Source organism: Mustelus asterias, chromosome 5 (genome assembly GCF_964213995.1).
Source record: "Mustelus asterias chromosome 5, sMusAst1.hap1.1, whole genome shotgun sequence".
Taxonomy (NCBI): domain Eukaryota; kingdom Metazoa; phylum Chordata; class Chondrichthyes; order Carcharhiniformes; family Triakidae; genus Mustelus; species Mustelus asterias.
The window spans coordinates 12,734,279-12,759,314 of NC_135805.1; the positions used below are offsets into that span (position 1 = coordinate 12,734,279).

At 48.6% G+C, this 25,036-nt stretch overlaps 1 protein-coding gene across 1 annotated transcript in view; it reads right to left on the minus strand.

Moving 5' to 3' along the window:
* The window catches only part of susd4 (sushi domain containing 4), a 197,066-nt gene that overhangs the window by 44,943 nt on the left and 127,087 nt on the right, over positions 1 to 25,036 (minus strand). Inside the window, exons 7-10 of the mRNA XM_078213637.1 lie at positions 24,698 to 24,886; positions 22,441 to 22,662; positions 14,900 to 15,044; positions 5,397 to 5,791 (exon numbers count right to left, since the gene is read on the minus strand). Of these exons, the coding sequence (XP_078069763.1) occupies positions 5,397 to 5,791; positions 14,900 to 15,044; positions 22,441 to 22,662; positions 24,698 to 24,886 (951 nt within the window). The remainder of the gene's footprint in view (positions 1 to 5,396; positions 5,792 to 14,899; positions 15,045 to 22,440; positions 22,663 to 24,697; positions 24,887 to 25,036) is intronic.

Below are 25,036 nucleotides of genomic sequence, written 5' to 3' on the forward strand. Positions count from 1 at the left end.
TTTGTCAAGGGGAGGTCATGTCTGACAAATCTGTTAGAGTTCTTTGAGGAGGTAACAAGGAGGTTAGATGAAGGAGAGCCAGTGGACGAGATTTATTTAGATTTCCAGAAGGCCTTTGACAAGGTGCCGCATAGGAGACTGTTAAATAAGTTAAGTGCCCATGGTGTTAAGGGTAAGATCCTGGCACCAATAGAGGATTGGTTGACTGGCAGAAGGCAGAGAGTGGGGATAAAGGGGTCTTTCTCAGGATTGCAGCCGGTGACTAGTGGTGTGTCTCAGGGGTCAGTGCTGGGACCACAACTTTTCACAATATACATTAACGATTTGGAGGAAGGAACTGAAGGCACTGTTGCTAGGTTTGCAGATGATACAAAGATATGTGGAGGGACAGGTAGTATTGAGGAAGCAGGGGGGCTGCAGAAGGACTTGGACAGGTTAGGAGAGTGAGCAAAGAAGTGGCAGATGGAATACAATGTGGAAAAGTGTGAGGTTATGCACTTTAGAAGGAGGAATGGAGGCATAGACTATTTTCTAAATGGGAAATTGCTTAGGAAATCAGAAACACAAAGGGACTTGAGAGTCATTGTTCAAGATTCTCTTAAGGTTAACGTGCAGGTTCAGTCGGCAGTTAGGAAGGCAAATGTAATGTTAGCATTCATGTCGAGAGAGCTAGAATACAGGAGCAGGGATGTATTTCTGAGGTTGTACAAGGCTCTGGGCAGATCCCATTTGGAGTACTGTGAGCAGTTTTGGACCCCATATCTAAGGAAGGATGTGCTGGCCTTGGAAAGGGTCCAGAGGAGGTTCACAAGAAATGATCCCTGGAATGAAGAGCTTGTCGTATGAGGAACGGTTGAGGACTCTGGAGTTTAGAAGGATGAGGGGGGATCTTATTGAAACTTACAGAATACTGCAAAGCCTAGATAGAGTGGACGTGGAGAGGATGTTTCCACTAGTAGGAAAAACTAGAACCAGAGGGCACAACCTCAGGCTAAAGGGATGATCCTTTAAAACAGAGATGAGGAGGAATTTCTTCAGCCAGAGAGTGGTGAATCTGTGGAACTCTTTGCCACAGAAGGCTGTGGAGGCCAGGTCATTGAGTGTCTTTAAGACAGAGATAGATAGGTTCTTGATTAATAAGGGGAACAGGGGTTATGGGGAAAAGGCAGGAGAATGGGGATGAGAAAAAAATCAGCCATGCAGAGCAGACTTGATGGGCCGAGTGGCTTAATTCTGCTCCTATGTCTTATGGTCTAATGGTCTCTTTGTTTTCCAGATTGTATCGGAGTTCAAGAATTTCATTGCTCTTTTCAGGACTAAATTCCAGTTGCTCATCAGTCTTGGTTTTTATTCTACATTTGACCAACTGTTTGGATTCATCAGTGATTCCCACTCCTGTCCCAGGCATTTTTCATGATACTTAACATGGCTTTTGTTACTTCATCGAGTTTTACTTGAAGATCTCTCTTTGAATTTGCTTCTATAGGTTTATCATTTAGATGTTTCAATTCCTCATTCTACTTCCCGTGACCAATGCTCAAACATTCTCACCAGTTCTCACTTTTTATTAGTAAACTCACCTTTCATGTGTGGAAGTTGATTCTCTCCATTGATCAGTCTTTCCATGGCAGAACCTTGGCAGGGTAGATGATGAGATGTTTTCACTACTGGAAGAGTCTTGAACAAGGGGACATAGCTACAAGATAAAGGGCCGGTCATTTAAAACTCAAGGGCGTAGAAATTTCTTCTCGCAGAGGGTGCTGGATCTCTGGAATTCTGTGTCCCAAAGGCTGCTGGAGACTGGATCATTAGAAGTATTTAAAGTGGAGGTGGATAAATATTTGATAGATTGAGGAAGAGAGGGCTATGGGGAAATGGCACAGAGGAGTTGAGGCCGGCATAGATCAGCCATAATCCTATTGAATGGCGGGGCAGGCTTGAAGGGCCTGGTACCTTACTCCTGATTCTATTTAAAGTTTATTTATTAGTGTCACAAGTAGGCTTACATTAACACTGCAATGAAGTTACTGTGAAAATCCCCTAGTCGCCACACTCCGGCACTTATTTGGGTACACAGATGGAGAATTTAGCATGGCCAATGCACCTAACCAGCGCATCTTTCGGACTGTGGGAGGAAACCAGAGCACCCGGAGGAAACCCACGCAGACACGGGGAGAACGTGCAAATCCGCACAGACAGTGACCCAAGCCGGGAATCAAACCCAGGTCCCTGGCGCTGTGAGGCAGCAGTGCTAACCATTGTGATTCTATTTGTATTCTTGTGAGAATACGCTGAGAATGTTCAACTTTCATTTTTACTGTGGGCATTGGAGTTATATCTTCAGCCATATTTTCCAGGTACTGTTTCTCTTACACTGTAACAGAGGGCAACTCTTGAATCTTCCCGCTTCATAATATCAACATCTATTGTATACACATTCGAGGATTTCGAGACTCCTGAACTAACTTTAGGTCAACACCACTGTGACCCGGAGCACTACTGTTTCCTCTACTCTTGCACGTTGTCTGGATATCACCCACAGGCATAACATTTTCACTGGAAATGGGGGCATTTAAATGGTTGGTGGCTACCATAGCAACAGTATTATCAAAGTTTTTGACTCTGAGGCAAGAATCCTACCACTGTTCATGCCGGCGGGACTTTCCCATCCTGCTGTAGTGAACTGGCTGTCTGCCAAATTCTCCGACCTCGCTGCAGCGGGAGTGTGGCGTGGATGGCCGGCAAGACCGTGAACTAGGCTGCTTGGCCTGGATCTCACAGTGGACCTCCCATGCTAACTCAGGAAAAGAACTTTCTTGGGATTTGCAACTCTCTTTCTGCCATTTCCCTGGCTGTGGCCTCATCTCAGACCTCCGTCCACATCAGTTTCTGTTGCCTTTACTCAAAACCCTGGCCTCGATTTCACTATAAAAGCAAAACAGATGCTGGAGATCTGATACAGAAAATGCTGGGAAAACTCTGCAGCTCTGCAAAGAGAAACAGAGTTAACGTTTGGAGTCCATTTGAGGAAGTCATATGGACTCAAAACATTTCCTCTGTTTCTCTTTCCTCAGTTGCTGCCAGAGCTGCTGAGTTTTTCCAGCATTTTCTGTTTTTACATCAACTTTCTTGTTCTTTAGGCCTCCTAACGTAACTCTCAGCGCAATCTCATTCAGTTGCGCCTTGATACGAGTCCAAAATTTCATGAGTTTCAGCAGATTCCACAGTAGTGGGGTCTTGTGGGTAACACTGGTTAGAATCTACTTCAAAAACATCTGGGCCCCATTGTAGTGAGGAATACATTTACTTTATCCCCATCTCTTATTTTTTATTTGCTTTCAGTCAAATGTGTGAGCTCTATTGATAATGACAAAGTGCTCTTTGTTCAGGCTGAATGCCACTTTTGTTCTCAGTACCAGTTTACAGCTAGGTAATGTGCTGCCTCACTGCGTTTCCCTGAATACCATGTGGGCATGGAGAATTCTTTCAAATTACTCAACAACCTCAAAGTCAACTTTAGAAGCTCTGAAAATATTCCTCAGTCCTTAAATTTCTCAAATGAAATGTAAAACAAAATTCCATCTTACCCCCATTGTCATGAGGACGACTAACACATTCCCAACTGGGGCAACCATTATTGAACCACTTTATTTCTACATTCCCGGCAAAGACACAGTAAAGAGGGCCCTACACCACACAGGGACAGACTTCATCTCCCTCAACAAACAATTGCACAGCTTGGCTATACTGTGTGACACAAGATCCTGCAGCCTATCTTAAACCTGCTGTTTCCTCACTGATAATATTCCACCCGAGTGATTGTATGGTAACCACTCCTCGTCAATCATCTGACTCCTCTTGACTGTTGCTCATGTGGTATCTTCAGTGAATAGTATCTTAGAGTAAGGATTACTCTGGATCCCAGAATGGCTCTGATAGTAACTCCACCCCTTTGACGAGTTAGGGGGAGTAGGGGGTTGGGGAAGGGTCAGTTAAATTGGAATGAGGGACTTGGCAACTAACCTTGCATTGTGGAGATTTAACCATTACCATAAACCTAATTAACCCAATGCAGATTTAAATCAGGACAAATTCCAATAACCTAATGTCAATGAAACCACTGTAAGAAATCTCAGTTGATCAATGGAGATTTTGCCCCAGATCACATAATGGAGACTTAACCACTTCAATAAACCCTAATGGAGATTTATACCATTGCAATAAACCCACAATTTTTTTTATTCATTTGTAGGACATGGGTATCGCTGGCTGGCCAGCATTTATTGTCCATCCCTAGTTGCCCAAGGGTAGTTAAGAATCAGCCACATTGCCGTGGCTCTGGAGTCACATGTAGGCCAGACCAGGTAAGTTGGCAGATTTCCTTCCCTAAAGGACGTGAGTGAATCAGATGAGTTTTTCCGACAATGGTTTCATGGTCATCAGTAGGTTCTTAATTCCAGATATTTTAATTCAATTTAATTTCCATCATCGGGATTCAAACCCCGGTCCCCAGAATATTAGCTGAGTTTCTGGATTAATAGTCTAGCGATAATACCACTAGGCCGTCGTCTCTCCATAATTGCCACTACATCCCCAACCAGCAGTATAAATATCCCCGGACAAACTCTACAAACCCCCAGATCAGCTCCACAGACCCCTATACCTGCCAACCTTGACTGGCTTCCAACTGCCATTGTCCATGAGCTAAAACTCCCATGTGTTAACTTTCACAGCCATGCAAAATTCCCATCCTTACATTGAAATCCCTCCATGGACTTGCATTTCCGTATCCCTATAATCTGCTTCAGACTTGAAACATCTCCCAATCTTCCACGTCTCTGACTTAAATCACTTGCACATCACTTTTGCACTGACACTTTGTTCCACGATTGAAGTCTATATTGTCAGCTGCCGAGGCTCCACTGGAAACCCTGTCACTTGCCACATTTTAGTGCAGGATTTTCCAACTACACTCGTCCCAAAACCAGAAAATCTGCTCAAGGTCAACGGACCTTTGCATGGTCCGTTTCCCCCCAGCCCCGCCCACTACGATTCCCATGGCAGGTGGGATAGGAAAATTCCAGTCTTATGCCGGAATATTACCGGCACGTCTGCCCGAGGCTCAAAAGATCACGCCCAAGGTTAACGGAGAGTGCCATTCTGTGAGCCTAGCCCGCCCCGATTCAGGGATAGGTGTGCCGGTAAAATCAGGGCCTTCGAGTCAATTTTCCAAGGCTTTGTAAACTGTCAACCAGTCCCAGAATCTCTTACCAGTACCAACCACCCGCTTCTTCCACCCAGCCATTTTCCCTCCGCAGTTTGCCATTAAGTGCACAAAACCGCAAGCCGTGCTTCCATTGGGTGAGGCAGTGCCGACAACATGATGGAACACTCACCATCAGCGATGTTAATACTGGGAGATGTTGATGCTGTGTTCTCTGTCTCGGGGCCATCGATGATTTCTTCAGTGATTGGATGCGTAGCTGCTGTACCAAATGACATTGACGGTGACGAATCGTCCCCTTCCCCACCCCCCGAGCAGTCCAATTGGCCAGGCCGGTCTGCGGGCGTGGGGTTTGCGGCCACAACCGGGTCAGCAGCATGTCCAGGATAGGCTGGAGGGTTCTGGTCATCTGGTTGTGTTGCCTCATGGGCCTGTCCTGGAGGGGTTGTGATCTCGGGGGCAGAGCTGGTATTCGTCCTGTCACATACAGCCTCGTCATAGGTGGGCAATATCACTGGCACTCCATCAACCACCACAAAATTTCGGCTACCTGAGATGTCTTGATCACTATTAGAAAACAATTCAACAAGGGTGCGTGTTAGAGGAGGAGGTGAACGTGTCTGTGCCTTTCTTACGCCTAGACTCAACTATCACAACGCACTCACGGCCAATCTCCTGCTTCCAGTATCATCATTCAGACCCTGTCCCTGAGCCCTGGGCTTTCTGACCTACACTGGCTCTCAGTCCTCCCCATCTCTGTAACCTCCCCCAATCCTACATCTCTCCTCCAACTCTGGCCTCTTTCATATCCCCAATTTCAATCACTGCAACATTTTTTTAATTCATCGAGGGATGTGGGCGTCACTGGCTAGACCAGCATTTATTGCCCATCCCTAATTACCCTTGAACGGAGTCGCTTGCTAAGCCATTTCAGAGGACAGAATTGACCCCAATGCTATTGTTCTGGAGTCACATGTAGGCCAGACTGGGTAAGGACGGCAGATTTCCTTTCCTGAAGGACATTAGTGAACCAGATGAGTTTTTCCGACAATCGACAATGGTTTCATGGTCATCAGTAGATTCTTAATTCCAGATTTTTATTGAATTCAAATTTCCAATGTGTTCAGCTGCCAAGGCTGTGAGCTCCACAATTCCCTTCCTAAAGTTTTCTGCCTGTTTACCTCACCATATTGATTTGGGATGTTCTTTCAAACTTTCCTCTCTGAGCAAGTTTCTGATCCCCTGTCTCCTTATGTGGCTTATTTGACCAGACTAAACTCCAGTGAAGTGCCTTTGGATGTTTCACAAAGATAAAGATGCTATACAAATGTAAGTTTCTTATTATAATTTACTGCTAAAATTAATAGAGTTTGCAACATTGAATGCCACATATCACTGAGTTATTAAACATACAAAAGGGAAATGTACACTGAACAGGAGTACAGCTGCACTGACAATGAAACCTGCAAACAAACGCTGCAATAGGGAATTCAATGTACGGACTGCAGAGCACGGAATCCTGAGGGCTGGACTGTGCAGAGTCGCTAAGATTCCACAGACTGGGTGGAGGGGGTTGGGATAGGCTCAGCAATAACCTGCTCAGTGATGCTCAGTTTGGGTTTCGCCAGGGGCACTCAGCTCCCGACCTCATTACAGCCTTGGTTCAAACATGGACAGAAGAACTGAATGTCAGAGCTGAGAGTGACTGCCCTTGACATTAAGGCAGCCTTTGACTGAGCGTGGCATCAAGGAGCCCTAGCAAAACTGGAGTCAATGGAAATCAGGAGGAAAACTCTCCAATGGTTGGAGTTGTATCTCCAACCAGTGGCACAAAGGGAGGTGGTTGTGGTGGTTGGAGGTCAATCATCTCAGCTCCAGGACATCACTGCGTGAGTTCCTCAGGGTAGTGCCCTGGGCCCAACCACCTGCAGCTGTTTCATCAGTGACCTTCCCTCCATCGTAAGGTCAGAAGTGGGGATGTTCGCCAATGATTGCACAACGTTCAGTGCCATTTGTGACTCCCCAGATACTGAAGCAATCCATGTCCAAATGCAACAAGACATGGATGATATACAGGCTTGGACTGACAAGTGCCAAGTAACACTTGTGCCACACAAGAGCCAGGCAATGATCATCTCCAACAAGAGCAAATCTAAATTTATTATCTCCAAATTTGCATATGGTACAAAGTTGGGTGGGAGGGTGAGCTGTGAGGAGGATGCAGAGATGCTTCAGCGTGATTTGGACAGGCTGAGTGTGGGGGCATATGTATGGCAGATGCAGTATAATGTGGATAAATGTGAGGTTATCCACTTCAGTAGCAATAATAGGAAGACAGATTATTACTTGAATAAATTGAGAGAGGTGGATACTCAACGAGACCTCGAGTTCTCGTGCATCAGTCGCTGAAAGTAAATGTGCAGGTTCAGCAGGCAGTAAAGAAGGCAAATGGTAAGTTGGCCTCCATAGTGAGGGGATTTGAGTACAGGGATAGGGATGTTTTGCTGCAATTGTGTAGGGCGTTGGTGAGGCCACACCTGGAGTATTGTGTTCAGTTTTGGTGTCCTTATCGCTATAGAGCGAGTACAGCGAGGGTTTACCAGGCTGATTCCTGGGATGGCAGGTCTGTCATATGAGGAGGGACTAAGTCGGTTAGGATTATATTCACTGGAGTTTAGAAGAGTGAGAAGGAATCTCATAGAAACTTATAAAATTCTAACAGAGTTAGACAGGGTAGATTCAGAAAGAATGTTCCCAATGGTCAGGGAGTCCAGAACTAGGGGTCATAGATTGAGGATAAGGGGTAAACCTTTTAGAACTGAGGTGAGGAGATATTTCTTCACCCAGAGGGTGGTGAATCTGTGGAATTCACTCCCACAGAAAGTAGTTGAGACCGAAACGTTTTCTGATTTCAAGAAGAAATTAGATATAGCTCTTGGGGCTAAAGAGATCAAGGGATATGGAGGGAAAGGGGAATCAGGATATTGGATTTGATGATCAGCCATGATCAAAATGAATGGTGGAGCAGGCTCAAAGGGCCGAATGGCCTACTCCTGCTTCTAGTTTCTATGTAATGAGGTCAGGAGCTGAGTGACTCTGCAGAACCCAAATGGAATAACCCTGAGCAGGTTATTGCTGAGTAAGTGCAGCTTGATAGCACTGTTGATGACCCCTTCCATCACTTTACTGATTCAGGTGGGCGATAATTGTCCGGGTTGGATTTGTCCTGCTTTTTATGGACAGGAGATATCAGGGGAATTTTCCACATTGCCGGGTAGATGCCAGTGTTGAATCCAAGCATGGCTTGGAGCATGGAAAGTTCTGAGCACAAGTCTTCAGTACTGTTGCCGGAATGTTGTCAGGGCCCAGAGCCTTTGAGGTATCCAGTACCTTCAGCCATTTCTCAACATGAGAAGTGAATTGAATCAGCTGAATACTGACATCCGTGACACTGTGGGACCTCAGAAGGAGGCCGGGATGGATCAACCTTTTGGTGCCTTTGGCTTCAGCCTTGTTTTTTTGCGCTGACATATTGGGCTCTGCTACCATCGGAGAAGGTTATATTTATGGAGCCTCCTCATCCAGGTAGTTGTTTAATTGTCCACCACTCTTCACAAGTGGATGCGGTAGGCTGCAGAGCTCTGATTGGTTGGAGAATTATTTGGCTCTGTCCATAGCAAGGTGTTATAACTTGATTGGAGGATTGTGTTGTGGAATTTAGTGTTGAAGTTAACTTGAACCTTTACTTGCAGTTTCTTTCAGTATGTTTGTAGTAAATGTCTTGCCTGTTAGTGTTGTTCCGCAGTTAGTTAGTTAAGAGGCTGGTTAGAATGAGGAATTACTGCCAGCAAGGGTTAACTCAGGAATGTGGAATGTTGGAATTTGGTGCAGTGGGGGAGGATGTGCCCATCGAGTGTTAGGAGAAAACAATGAGCAGGAGACAGCGAGGACTGAACCTGAGGAGCATTCATTAAAATTCATCATTTAAACAAGGTACTAACTAGATTTGGAAAGAGGGGATAAGAGATTTTATAACATCACCAATGAGCAGCTGAGACCTGTAACTTCCCAGTCCTGCAGCAGGTGGGAATGTCAGGTCACAAATTCCCCTCCCATCCTAACTCAGAATTATATCACGTCTCACAACACCAGGTTAAAGTCCAACAGGTTTGTCTGGAATCACAAGCTTTCGGAGCGCTGCTCCCTCACTGGGTGAGTGGAGAGGTAGGTTTCACAAACAAGGCATATATAGACAAAGACACAACTGCAAGATAATGGTTAGAATGGGAGTTTTTTCAGGTAATGAAGTCTTTACAGATACAGACCGTGCGAGTGGAGAGAGGGATAAGCACAGACTCACACTGTCTGCATCCGTAAAAACTTGGTTATCTGAAAAGACTCGCATTCCAACCATTATCTTGCAATTGTGTCTTTGTCTATATATGCCGTGTTTGTGAACCTACCTCTCCGCTCACCTGATGAAGGAGCAGCGCTTCAAAAGCTCGTGACTCCAAATAAACCTGTTGGACTTTAACCTGGTGTTGTGAGACTTCTTACTGAGCCTACCCCAGTCCGAGTGGTTATCCGTTCTCCAACAGTGCACAGACACAGAAATCAAGTTACAGAATACTAATTAGAATGCAAATCTCTACAGCCAGCCAGGTCTTAAAAGGTACAGATAATGTGGGTGGAGGGAACATTAAACACAGGTTAAAGAGATGTGTATAGTCTCCAGACAGAACAGCTAGTGAGATTATGCAACGTTGGCGTCTCCACATCATCCGAACTATATCAGCATTCCTTCACTGTCACTGGGTCAACAGCCTGGGGGTCGCACCCTAACAGGTGCACCTGCAGCAGGTGGATTCCAGCAGTTGAAGCTGGTTCACCACCACCTTTACAGAGCAGCTAGGGATGATGGGTAATTGGTGCTGGACAATGATGCCTGTATCCCATGAACAAATAAACTAGAACAAAACATTCCCCGTGTCTTGGGGAACCGTTTTAACAGGAAGTGTCAAGTTTGACTCAAGGCGAGGGTTTTTGAGCTTGAAGGGAAGCTGAAGTCACTGCAGAGCATCTGGGAGATTGAGAGTTCCTTGGACTGTTCTAGGAGTTGGTCACCTCACAGGCAATAAGAGCTCAGGATAGTAGTAGCTGGGTGACCATTAGGAAGAGGCAGCAAGTGCAGGAGCCTCTGGGGTATCTGTCATTCTCAAACTGGTTCTCAGCACTTCAGACTGTGGGGGTGATGACACCTTGTAGAAGTGGAGTCCAGGCCAGGTCATCAATGGCTAAGGGACAACACAAGGGAAGGGGGAACAGCGGAGCTCAGCAATGTAGTTGGCATAGGGGATTCCATAGAGTTCCATGTGCTGTGTTGCCATCCTGGTGCCAGGGTAAAGCAGATAACAGAGATGGTGCAGAATATCCTGCAGGATGAAGAGAGTGAGCCAGAAGTTGTGGTTCACATTGGTACCAAAAACACAGGAGAAGGCATTGATAAACACAGAAACTGCTGCAAAAACTCATGAGGTCTGGCAGCATCTGTGGAGTGGGACCCAGAGTTAACAGCCAAAATATTCCAGCCCTTCCCACCAGCAGGATCTTCCAGTCCTTCCCACAGGCAGGATCTTCCAGTCCCGTGGCCTATGGCGACCCACCACCCCACTCCCCCGCGCATCACATTCCTCAGTAGCAGAGGTTGGGGGGCTCACAAAACCCCATAGACATCGGCGGGACCAGGAAATAGGTCCAGATTACACAGGAAGGACTACAGTAACAGAATGCATGCATGCAAATGCACAAAGCATGGTGAATAAGATTGGTGAGCTACAAGCACAAATAGAATCATAGAATTCCTACAGTGCAGAAGGAGAACATTCTGCCCATCAGTCCTGCACTGACAACAATCCCACCGACACCGTATCCCTATAACCCCATGTACTGTGGGGTTATACTGTGGGTTCCCCATAACCCCAAGTATTTACCCTGCCAGTCCCCTTGACACTAAGGGGCAATTTAGCATGCCCAATCTACCTAACCTATACACCTTTGGACTGTGGGAGAAAACTGGAGCACCTGGAGGAAACCCACGCAGACAAAGGGAGAACATGCAGACTCCACAGTCTCCTGAGGCCGGAATTGAACCTAGGTTCCTGGCGCTGTGAGGCAGCAGTGCTAACCACTGTGCCACCATGCTGCCCCAATGCTACAGAATAGTCATTGTTAGTTGTAATATAGGGGTTATGATGTAGTGGCAATAACAGAAATGTCACTTAAAAATAGTGAAGACTGAGTGCTTAATATTCATGTATATAAAGTGTGTAGAAGAGAAAAGGGAGGCAACAAAGGGAGACGGGCTGGCAGTACTAATTAGAGAATATATTGTAGATGTTCTTGAAGGGGCAAGGACAGAAAGATTTGGTTCGAATTGAGAAGCAACTGCTGGGGAGTATTTGGGCAGCATGGTGGCCCAGTGGTTATCACTGCTGCCTCACAGCATCAGGGACCCGAGTTCAAATCCTGGCTTGGTTCACTGCCTGTATGGAGTCTGCACGTTCTCCCCGTGTCTGCGTGGGTTTCCTCCGGTGCTCCAGTTTCCTCCCACAGTCCAACGATGTTGGGGGGGGGTTAGATGGATTGGCCATGCTAAAATTGCCCCTTAGTGTCAGGGGGACTAGCTAGGGTAAATGCATGGGGTTATGGGGATAAGGCCTGGGTGGGATTGTTATTGGTGCAGGCTTGATGGGCCGAATGGCCTCCTTCTGCCCTGTAGGGATTCTATGATTCTATCGGCCTTGAAATAGTGAGAGAGAGGATACAGGAATAAATCTGCAGGGAAATCACAGAGATGTGCAAGAACTGTACAGTGCTGATACTGAGGGATTTACCTTACCAAATATCAACTTTGGAGTCATAGAGTCATCAAGCAATACAGCATGGAAACAGGCCCTTCGGCCCAACTGCTCCATGCCGACCATGATGTTAGAGTAAAGGGAAAGGAGGGGGAGGAATTTCTGAAATGTATTCCGGAAAAATTCAAGGTTAGGTCGGAGAAGTTGGGGTTGTTCCCCTGGATTGAGGGGAGATGTGATGTGAGGGGTGTACAATATAACAACAGGTCCAGCAAAGGGACAGAAAGTAAAGCTTTTTACATGAGCTAATGGCACGAGGACTGGAGGACAGTGATTTAAGGTTTTGGGGAGAGATACAGTGGGCAGTGGTGATGACCTGGAACTCACAGTCTACACGAGAGAGGTGATCAATCATTCCAAAAGGAAATTGGATAGGCTCCTGTGAGAAATAAACTTGCAGAGCTCCACAGACACAGTGGTTTCATGGGACATGCTCTACAGAGAGCTGGCGTTGGCCAATGGGCCAAATCACCACCTTCTGTGCCGTATTAACTCATTTTCAACATGCACCATTTTCTTGCAATTCGCTGACTTGAAAAGGGTTTTTGCTGTCACAAATATTCCTTCTGAGAAAGTTATCGATTGCTGGCTCTGGAATGTCTTTTAATCAAGTTTTGTTTGCTCAGTTTTAGTTCAACGGTAGATCAAAATCGATTCTCTATCTCTCACTGAACTGGCAAGCTGACCTTTATTATTCCTACAATAAAAACAGGCAAATTAATCACAGATAAGATTAGCAGATTTCAGGATAGTCTGATTAACATTTTCCTGACACACTGCATCGATGGGGAACTGACTAGGGTGAAAGGTCAAGGTTCACAGTGCAGGAAGTTACATTTCCAATATTCTAGGGTCAATTCACCTCCCAGAAACAGAACCTCCATCAGCTAGGAGGACAAGGGCAGCCGATGCCTGTCTGGCAAATCCATCAGCTCCAAGTTATAACAGCATACTGGCCAGAATTCTCTAATCTCATTCCCCCGCCATCACTGCCAGTCAGAACGGAGAATCTGGCACTTAGTCAAACCTCCATTCATTGCAGTGGGACTGGAGAATCCCAGCCGCGGACGAGGTCAGAGAATCCCGGCCACTGACCTGGGCATATATCGCCACTCATTCATTGTGGTTGCATCAAAATCCCAGCAGACCACACTGTGAGCGGACCCTCACCACACAGACTGTAGCAGCGAAAGAAAGGCCTTTCTCAAAGGGAGTTGGCGATGGCCAATAAATGCCAGCTTTGCTTTAAAGATCATATCTCGAGAATTAATTATTTTCAAATGTGGATGTTGAGAATGGGTTGGAACTGTTCAGAGGGTAAGTCTCCTCTGAAACATTCTCCTGTTCATTCTCTTTATCAGAGGGTGATTACAGCATTGAAGACCATTTGGCCCACTGTGTCTGTGCTTGGTTTCTGCAAGAGCGCCTCAGCTAGTCGCATTCCCCTGCCTTTCTCCTGGCATCCTGCAAATAATTTTATCTTCAGATGCTTATCCAATGTCCCTTTGAAAGCCTCGATTAGATCTGCCTTTCAACACCCTCGGATGGTGCATTCCCGATCCTAACCAGTCGCTGTGTGAGATAACAACTTTTCCTCATGTTGCCTTTAGTTCTTTGCCCATTGACCTTGGTAACCTCTGTTTCTTGACCCTTCCACCAATGGGAACAGTCTACCTCTATCTACTCTTCATGATTTCAAACACCTCTGTCAAGTCTCCTCTCAACATTCACTTCTCTGAGGACACCAGCCCCAACCTGTCCTACCAAGCCTTAAACTGATGTCCCTCATCTCTAAGCCAAGCTTGTAGAGATTTGTTTCACCCTTTTTTCTTTTTTTAATTAATTTGTTGGACATGTGCATTGCTGGCTGGGCCATCATTTATTGCCCATCCCTAGTTGCCCTTGAACTGAGTAGCTCGCTAGGTGATTTCAGAGGACAGTTGAGAGCCAACAACATTGTTGTGGCGCTGGAGTCACATGTAGGTCAGACCGGGTAAGGACGGCAGATTTCCTTCCCTAAAGGACATTGGTGAACCAGATGGGTACCAATGGAGCTGCTGTATATTTCAGTGAAACCAGTGTGGATGGAGCTTTGGCCTATTGACCCCCTGGCTGAAGCCCGAACTGAGAGTGTTTGATGTTGTTCAGATCTGATAGTGCTCACTATACATAATACAATGGAGCCCTGTAAAACAATAACACTAGTTATCTGTAAACAACTGGATCACAAAACACTACCGGATCACTAAACACAACTGGATCACTAAACACAACTGGACCACTAAACACAACAGGATCACTCAACACAACCGGATCACAAAGAACAATACAGCACAGGAACAGGCCCTTCGGCCCTCCAAGCCCGCGCCGCTCCCTGGTCCAAACTAGACCATTCTTTTGTATCCCTCCATTCCCACTCCGTTCATATGGCTGTCTAGATAAGTCTTAAACGTTCCCAGTGTGTCCGCCTCCACCACCTTGCCCGGCAGCACATTCCAGGCCCCCACCACCCTCTGTGTAAAACATGATGGTTGGGGCCCATAAAATGTTATCGCGAATGTTATCAGGGTCACGCTAAATCGGGGTCGCGCTAATTCACGAAACTGGAAATAGCAAAAAAAGGGGTCCGTTGCGCGATCGCGTAATATCCGATTTTGCGCTAAATCGGGGCGCGTAAAATCGGGGTTCCACTGTACCTAATCTTCCCCACCACAGCCCACAGTCCCACCCTCACCACACAGAGGTCGCTCTGTCTTACCCAGACTGGCACGGTGACTTCAGCTTGATGTGAAAGGCTTTGACAAAGACCACCAGGAGCAGGGCCAGAAGAACGCTGATGGCCGTGAAGGCCACAATCTTCCAGGTGGAGAGGATAGTTTCCTCAGAGTCTGACCAGGCTTGATCTGCAAGAGAGATTGAGCAGGAAGTGAGTGTGAAACCACCACGTTCTGTGTTAACAGAACCAAACCCACTGCAAAATTAGATAGATCCACCTGAATTCACCACATACTTAAACCCTCCGGATCACTAAACACAACTGGATCACTAAACACAACCGGATCACTCAACACAACCGGATCACTAAACACAACCGGATCACTAAACACAACCGGATCACTCAACACAACAGGATCACTCAACACAACAGGATCACTCAACACAACAGGATCACTCAACACAACAGGATCACTCAACACAACAGGATCACTCAACACAACAGGTTCACTCAACACAACCGGATCACTCAACACAACCGGATCACTCAACACAACCGGATCACTCAACACAACAGGATCACTCAACACAACCGGATCATTAAACACAACCGGATCACTAAACACAACCGGATCACTAAACACAAGCGGATCACTAAACACAACTGGACCACTAAACACAACAGGATCACTCAACACAACCGGATAACAAAGAACAAAGAACAATACAGCACAGGAACAGGCCCTTCCGCCCTCCAAGCCCGCGCCGCTCCCTGGTCCAAACTAGACCATTCTTTTGTATCCCTCCATTCCCACTCCGTTCATGTGGCTATCTAGATAAGTCTTAAACGTTCCCAGTGTGTCCAACTCCACCACCTTGCCTGGCAGCACATTCCAGGCCTCCACCACCCTCTGTGTAAAATATGTCCTTCTGATATCCGTGTTAAACCTCCCCCCCTTCACCTTGAACCTATGACCCCTCGTGAACGTCACCACCGACCTGGGGAAAAGCTTCCCACCGTTCACCCTATCTATGCCTTTCATAATTTTATACACCTCTATTAAGTCTCCCCTCATCCTCCGTCTCTCCAGGGAGAACAACCCCAGTTTACCCAATCTCTCCTCATAACTAAGCCCCTCCATACCAGGCAACATCCTGGTAAACCTCCTCTGTACTCTCTCCAAAGCCTCCACGTCCTTCTGGTAGTGTGGCGACCAGAACTGGGCGCAGTATTCCAAATGCAACCGGTGACTTCAACAAAACACAACCGGATCACTAAACACACCCGGATCACTCAACACAACCGGATCACTCAACACAACCGGATCACTAAACACAACCGGATCACTCAACACAACCGGATCACTCAACACAACCGGATCACTAAACACAACCGGATCACTCAACACAACCGGATCACTCAACACAACCGGATCACTCAACACAACCGGATCACTCAACACAACCGGATCACTCAACACAACCGGATCACTCAACACAACCGGATCACTCAACACAACCGGATCACTAAACACAACCGGATCACTAAACACAACCGGATCACTAAACACAACAGGATCACTCAACACAACAGGATCACTCAACACAACAGGATCACTCAACACAACAGGATCACTCAACACAACAGGATCACCGCGAGATCCGCTCAATGCTTCAATCCAATAAAACCAACTAGTCAAGGATGACAAATAGACATTCAACCAACTGAATCCATCTGCCTACCATTAAAATTCCCCATCAAAACCCATTCCTCTGTTACACTGACTCTCCATCAAACCCCATCCCTGTTACACTAACTCCCCGTCAAACCCCATCCCTGTTACACTAACTCCCCATCAAACCCCATCCCTGTTACACTGACTCCCCATCAAAGCCCATTCCTGTTACACTAACTCCCCATCAAAGCCCATTCCTGTTACACTAACTCCCCATCAAACCCCATCCCTGTTACACTAACTCCCCATCAAAGCCCATTCCTGTTACACTAACTCCCCATCCAAACCCATTCCTGTTACACTAACTCCCCATCAAAACCCATTCCTGTTACACTAACTCCCCATCAAAGCCCATTTCTGTTACACTAACTCCCCATCAAAGCCCATTCCTGTTACACTAACTCCCCATCAAAGCCCATCCCTGTTACACTAACTCCCCATCAAAGCCCATCCCTGTTACACTAACTCCCCATCAAAGCCCATTTCTGTTACACTAACTCCCCATCAAAACCCATTCCTGTTACACTAACTCCCCATCAAAGCCCATCCCTGTTACACTAACTCCCCATCAAAGCCCATTTCTGTTACACTAACTCCCCATCAAAACCCATCCCTGTTACACTAACTCCCCATCAAAGCCCATTCCTGTTACACTAACTCTCCATCAAAGCCCATTCCTGTTACACTAACTCCCCATCCAAACCCATCCCTGTTACACTAACTCCCCATCAAACCCCATCCCTGTTACACTAACTCCCCATCAAAGCCCATTTCTGTTACACTAACTCCCCATCAAAGCCCATTTCTGTTACACTAACTCTCCATCAAAGCCCATTCCTGTTACACTAACTCCCCATCAAAGCCCATTTCTGTTACACTAACTCCCCATCAAAGCCCATTTCTGTTACACTAACTCCCCATCAAAGCCCATTTCTGTTACACTAACTCCCCATCAAAACCCATCCCTGTTACACTAACTCCCCATCAAAGCCCATTCCTGTTACACTAACTCTCCATCAAAGCCCATTCCTGTTACACTAACTCCCCATCCAAACCCATCCCTGTTACACTAACTCCCCATCAAACCCCATCCCTGTTACACTAACTCCCCATCAAAGCCCATTTCTGTTACACTAACTCCCCATCAAAGCCCATTTCTGTTACACTAACTCTCCATCAAAGCCCATTCCTGTTACACTAACTCCAAAATCAAAGCCCATCCCTGTTACACTAACTCCCCATCAAACCCCATTCCTGTTACACTAACTCCCCATCAAACCCATTCCTGTTACACTAACTCCCCATCAAACCCCATCCCTGTTACACTAACTCTCCATCAAAGCCCATTTCTGTTACACTAACTCTCCATCAAAGCCCATTCCTGTTACACTAACTCCCCATCCAAACCCATCCCTGTTACACTAACTCCCCATCAAACCCCATTCCTGTTACACTAACTCCCCATCAAACCCCATCCCTGTTACACTAACTCCCCATCAAAGCCCATTTCTGTTACACTAACTCCCCATCAAAGCCCATTTCTGTTACACTAACTCCCCATCAAAGCCCATCCCTGTTACACTAACTCCCCATCAAAGCCCTTTTCTGTTACACTAACTCCCCATCAAAGCCCATTCCTGTTACACTAACTCCCCATCAAACCCCATCCCTGTTACACTAACTCCCCATCAAAACCCATTCCTGTTACACTAACTCCCCATCAAAACCCATTTCTGTTACACTAACTCCCCATCAAAGCCCATCCCTGTTACACTAACTCCCCATCAAAACCCATTCCTGTTACACTAACTCCCCATCAAAACCCATTCCTGTTACACTAACTCCCCATCAAAACCCATTCCTGTTACACTAACTCCCCATCAAACCCCATTCCTGTTACACTAACTCCCCATCAAACCCCATCCCTGTTACACTAACTCCCCATCAAAGCCCATTTCTGTTACACTAACTCCCCATCAAAGCCCATTCCTGTTACACTAACTCTCCATCAAACCCCATCCCTGTTACACTAACTCCCCATCAAAGCCCATTTCTGTTACACTAACTCCCCATCAAAGCCCATTTCTGTTACACTAACTCCCCATCAAAGCCCATTCCTGTTACACTAACTCTCCATCAAACCCCATCCCTGTTACACTAACTCCCCATCAAAGCCCATTCCTGTTACACTAACTCCCCATCAAACCCCATCCCTGTTACACTAACTCTCCATCAAACCCCATCCCTGTTACACTAACTCCCCATCAAACCCCATCCCTGTTACACTAACTCCCCATCAAAGCCCATTCCTGTTACACTAACTCCCCATCAAACCCCATCCCTGTTACACTAACTCCCCATCAAAGCCCATTCCTGTTACACTAACTCCCCATCAAACCCCATCCCTGTTTCACTGACTCCCCATCAAAGCCCATTCCTGTTACACTAACTCCCCATCAAACCCCATCCCTGTTACACTAACTCCCCATCAAAGCCCATTCCTGTTACACTAACTCCCCATCAAACCCCATCCCTGTTACACTAACTCTCCATCAAAGCCCATTCCTGTTACACTAACTCCCCATCAAAGCCCATCCCTGTTACACTAACTCTCGATGAAAACCCATTCCTCTGTTACCTGTCAGTCTTTCACACTCCAGCTTCACCAGTGTAGGTACTTTCCATTTAGATAAACTGGAAGCAAAGTTCCTTCTAATTTCCCTTTGTTGTGAGCTGCCTCTTTGTTACACTGAACGACCCCTTTAAGGGTACCTGTGTCCCACAACCCAACCTCCCCACCCAACACACATCTTAAAGGTACAGCTGCTTGTACGTGGCCTGTTTGTCCCTGCACAGTAAGTTCTGGATTGCCACGCATCCTTGCAGCTTAGTGGGAACCCTGACCCAGAGCACACACACTGGGCTGGGTTTCACACTTCCGCTGGCGGGTTTGAATCCTGAGGACAGCCTTCCCACGGGAACCTGCCCACTCCCAATCCGACTGAAATCATACAGGGGTGGGGAAGGCATTGAGCTACTGACTGAATGGCCAGTTACAGGCCCTCTTCCCATTGCCAGTATTTTATCCAGAGTGAGGAAACATCTGCTCCGCCAGTGCTGGATACCGGATACGCAGTCCGATAATTTAGCAACAGGGCAGGATTGGACAGAGGTGGTGGTGGTGAGATAGAGCTGGGCACATGTGACAACGAACACTGGGCTCTCAGATGTCAATGAGAAATAGGAGGAGGATAATGGGGGAAAGGCAGAGATATCAGCATCGGGAAAGAGAAAACATTGCAGACATTACTCTGCCTGCAGTTCACTGGATAAGGTCGGAAGCGGGTGAGAGTGGTCTCACCCAGCTGGGTGGCAGTGGAGAGGGTGTTGGAGGAGGGTGTTGGGAGGAGGGTATTGGTGGAGGGCGTTGGGAGGAGGGCGTTGGAGGAAGGTGTTGGGAGGAGGGTGTTGGAGGAGGTGTTGGGAGGTGGGCGTTGGGAGGAGGGCGTTGGGAGGAGGGTGTTGGGAGGAGGGTGTTGGGAGGAGGGTGTTGGGAGGAGGGTGTTGGGAGGAGGGTGTTGGGAGGAGGGTGTTGGGAGGAGGGTGTTGGGAGGAGGGTGTTGGGAGGAGGGCGTTGGGAGGAGGGCGTTAGGAGGAGGGCGTTGGGAGGAGGGCGTTGGGAGGAGGGCGTTGGGAGGAGGGTGTTGGGAGGAGGGTGTTGGAGGAGGTGTTGGGAGGAGGGCGTTGGGAGGAGGGCGTTGGGAGGAGGGTGTTGGGAGGAGGGTGTTGGGAGGAGGGTGTTGGGAGGAGGGTGTTGGAGGAGATGTTGGGAGGTGGGCGTTGGGAGGAGGGCGTTGGGAGGAGGGTGTTGGGAGGAGGGTGTTGGGAGGAGGGTGTTGGAGGAGGTGTTGGGAGGTGGGCGTTGGGAGGAGGGCGTTGGGAGGAGGGTGTTGGGAGGAGGGTGTTGGGAGGAGGGTGTTGGGAGGAGGGTGTTGGGAGGAGGGTGTTGGGAGGAGGGTGTTGGGAGGAGGGTGTTGGGAGGAGGGTGTTGGGAGGAGGGCGTTAGGAGGAGGGCGTTGGGAGGAGGGTGTTGGGAGGAGGGTGTTGGGAGGAGGGTGTTGGGAGGAGGGCGTTAGGAGGAGGGCGTTGGGAGGAGGGCGTTGGGAGGAGGGCGTTGGGAGGAGGGCGTTGGGAGGAGGGCGTTGGGAGGAGGGCGTTGGGAGGAGGGCGTTGGGAGGAGGGCGTTGGGAGGAGGGCGTTGGGAGGAGGGCGTTGGGAGGAGGGCGTTGGGAGGAGGGCGTTGGGAGGAGGGCGTTGGGAGGAGGGCGTTGGGAGGAAGGTGTTGGGAGGAGGGTGTTGGGAGGAGGGCGTTGGGAGGAGGGTGTTGGGAGGAGGGTGTTGGGAGGAGGGTGTTGGGAGGAGGGTGTTGGGAGGAGGGCGTTGGGAGGAGGGCGTTTGGAGGATGGCGTTGGGAGGAGGGTGTTAGGAGGAGGGCGTTGGGAGGAGGGCGTTGGGAGGAGGGCGTTGGGAGGAGGGCGTTGGGAGGAGGGCGTCGGGAGGAGGGCGTCGGGAGGAGGGCGTCGGGAGGAGGGCGTCGGGAGGAGGGCGTCGGGAGGAGGGCGTCGGGAGGAGGGCGTCGGGAGGAGGGCGTTAGGAGGAGGGCGTTGGGAGGAGGGCGTCGGGAGGAGGGCGTCGGGAGGAAGGCGTTGGGAGGAGGGCATTGGGAGGAGAGTGTTGGAGGAGGGCATTTAAAGGAGGGCGTTGGGAGGAGGGTGTTGGAGAAGAGTGTTGGAGGAGGGCGTTGGGAGGAGGGCATTGGGAGGGGGCGTTGGAGGAGGGCGTTGGGAGGGGGGCGCTGGAGGAGGGTGTTGGGAGGAAGGCGTGAGGAGAAGAGCATTGGAGGAGGGTGTTGGGAGGAGGGCGTTGGGAGGAGGGCGTTGAGAGGAGGGCGTTGGGAGGGGGGCGCTGGAGGAGGGCATTGGAGGAGGGCATTGGAGGAGGGCATTGGGAGGAGGGCATTGGGAGGAGGGCATTGGAGGAGGGCGTTGGAGGAGGGCGTTGGAGGAGGGCGTTGGAGGAGGGCGTTGGAGGAGGGCGTTGGAGGAGGGCGTTGGAGGAGGGCGTTGGAGGAGGGCGTTGGAGGAGGGCGTTGGAGGAGGGCATTGGAGGAGGGCGTTGGAGGAGGGCGTTGGAGGAGGGCGTTGGAGGAGAGCGTTGGGAGGAGGAGGAGGCTGTGGTCCACAACGAGGAGAGACGGTTTATCTTTGTCACAGTCACATCAGAAAAAATCCATTGCAGTCCCGTGGCAGGGCAAAACCTTAACGCTTTGAAAGAGAAATGGATTTAGGAGGTGACCATTCAGAGTTTGGTACAATAATGGATGGCACAGTGGTTAGCACTGCTGTCTCACAGTGCCAGGGACGTGGGTTCAATTCCCAGCTTGGGGTCACTGTCTGTGTGGAGTTTGCACGTTCTCCCCGTGTCTGCATGGGTTTCCTCCCACAGTCTAAAGATGTGCAGTTAGATTGATTGGCCATGGAAAATTGACCCTGGTGTCAAGGGAATTAGCAGGGTAAATATGTGGGGTTATGGGAATAGGGCCCGGGTGGGATAGTGGTCGGTGCAGACTCGATGGGCCGAATGGTCTCCTTCTGCACTGTGTGAATCTATGATTCCTGAACCCCATGCCCCTACATTCTTCCCTCCCTCACAACGTGTCTCTCTGAGTATACTTGGTTACCTGCTGGATCTCACACAGGTCCCTGAGCTTTACTGCAGCATCAGCCCCTCCTACCTTGTCCCACACTGCTGGCACTACCACCTTTTCCTAACCCAGAGGGTGCCACACCCTCTCTTCCATCCGGCGTCAAGCACCCACCAGCTTGTTGGCAGAAGACCCGGCTGGTGGGGAACCACTCTCCGTACTGGCAGGTGATGTATTTGTAATCGTTGCTGAGGGAGTAACCAGGGTCACAGTAGAATTCCAGGACGGTGCCATGGATGTAGCGGTCGCAGGGATAGGGGTGGCAGACATAGTCACCGTGATCTGGTATTGGAGGAAGAGGGCATGCTGCAGAGAGAGAGAGGGAAGGAGAGAAAGAGAGAGTTAAAGAGAGAATAATATCACCATCCCTACCCGAGAGGGCTGTGATTGTCACAGTGAATGCTGAGCCGTAGTGGTACAGAGGCACAGTCCCAGGACAGTGCTCTATGGGAGAGGCACTTGCTGTCCTGTCTCAGAATGACGGCATGTCTTCCCCCCTCCCAGGGACCCTGTCAACACTCTCCAGGCCCACTCTCCAGTGTTACAGCCTGGAGCCGGGGCCTCTGCACCCAGAGCCATGCCAGTTCACCCATCGTGACCCTCGCAATGACCCTGTGGCCGGGATTTTCCAGCTCCATCCACGGTGGCTTCTCTGGTAGTGAAGTAGACTCGTCATTGGTTAGCACTGCTGCCTCACAGCGTCAGGGACCCGGGTTCGATTCCCGGCTTGGGTGACTGTCTGTGTGGAGTCTGCACGTCCTCCCCGTGTCTGCGTGGGTTTTCTCCAGGTGCTCCGGTTTCCTCCCACAGTGCAAAGACGTGCTGGCTACGTGGATTGGCCAGGCTAAACTGTCCCTTAGTGTCCCAAGATGTGTAGGTTAGAGGGATTAATGGGGTAAATACCTGGGGTTACGGGGATAGGGTCTCGGTAAGATGCTCTATCGGCAGGTCGGTGCAGAGTCAATGGGCCAAACGGCTTCTTTCTACTGTCGGGATTTTATGATCTGGAATCAATAGCGATTTACGTTGCTCACCGGCCACTGGAGAACTCTGTGCGGGGGTGGGAGTGGGGACATGGAGGAGGGGACAGATCCCAGCGGAGCGAAGGGAAATTCAGCCTTTCCCTTCCCAGGCTGCAGGTTCTGGGGAATCACACTGTACAACCACAGGGAGAGAGTCCTCAGGGGTTGCACACAGATGATTCAGAATTCTTTCTGTCATTGATTCGAGGCGGAATTGAGTTGTTTGATAAAAGCTGTTGCATAAAGTGAAAGGACCTGCTGACCCTGCCGGTCACACACTGACTGCAAGTTGTTCACAAGGTGCTGCATTGAAACAGTCAAAATCTGCTCAGGCAGACAGAACTTTCCAGAAGCAGAAACTACACCAAACATACCCAGGAATTAAACAGCAGCCCCAAATACAGAACTCCATCATCACTGTAACTAACACTGGTTCTGCCTGTTAACACCATGACATACTCAGCAAGTTCAGTAGGTGGCGTATAGAGTCATAGAGGTTTGCAGCATGGAAACAGGCCCTTCGACCCAACTTGTCCATACCGCCCCTATTTTTAAACCACTAAGCCAATCCCAATTGCCCGCGTTTGGCCCATATCCCTCTATACCCATCTTACCCATGTAACTGTCTAAATGCTTTTTTGCTTTTTAAAAGACAAAATTGTACCCGCCTCTACTACTGCTTCTGGCAGCTTGTTCCAGACACTCACCACCCTCCATGTGAAAAAGTTGCCCCTCTGGACACTTTTGTATCTCTCCCCTCTCACCCTAAACCTATGCCCTCTAGTTTTAGACTCCCCTACCTTTGGGAAAAGATATTGACTATCTAGCTGATCTGTGCCCCTCATTATTTTATTTATAAGATCACCCCTCAGCCTCCGACGCTCCAGAGAAAAAAGTCCCAGTCTATCCAGCCTCTCGTTATAACTCAATCCATCAAGTCCCGGTAGCATCCTAGTAAATCTTTTCTGCACTCTTTCTAGTTTAATAATATCCTTTCTATATCCAAAAATCAGAAAGGGTCTTCAGATAAGGGCAGGACATTTATTTGAATAAGTTATTAATTACGGTGTCTTAGACAGTACATGGCAGGCTGAGTGGCCTCCTTCTGGGCTGCATAATGTTGTGATTATAACTAGCCTGGCATTCACTCTGAATGTCGATGGAGAAAGTTGATTGAATGTACTGGCTGGCTGGCTGGTGATTAGCACCACGTTGGGTATTTAGGTGCCTGAGGAATGGATGCAAGTCTTTGGGTGTCTGATTCAGCGGCAATGAGAAGGAAAGGGCAATGGGTGACTGTATTAAACAGAGATTCGCACCTTCAACATCCAGACAGCGGGGAGGGCTCGCTGACCACAGCAAGTTGTACATACATTCCAGAAGCTCAGGGCCCGACAGCTTATAGCCAGGGAAACACTGATAACGCAGGATGGAGCCCACCGGGAAGGGGCTCAGAGAATCGGATACGTTGACGTAACTGTGAGGAAATACCTGGGGCTTCAAGCATCCTGCAGACAAACAGACACAACAAAGCAAGCTTTGTGATTTTGATAGGAAACCCAGTCTACTGGGGGACTGACTCCCCAGGGACACCCGTATTGCCAGGGAAATATAAAGAACAAAGAACAAAGGAAATTTCAGCACAGGAACAGGCCCTT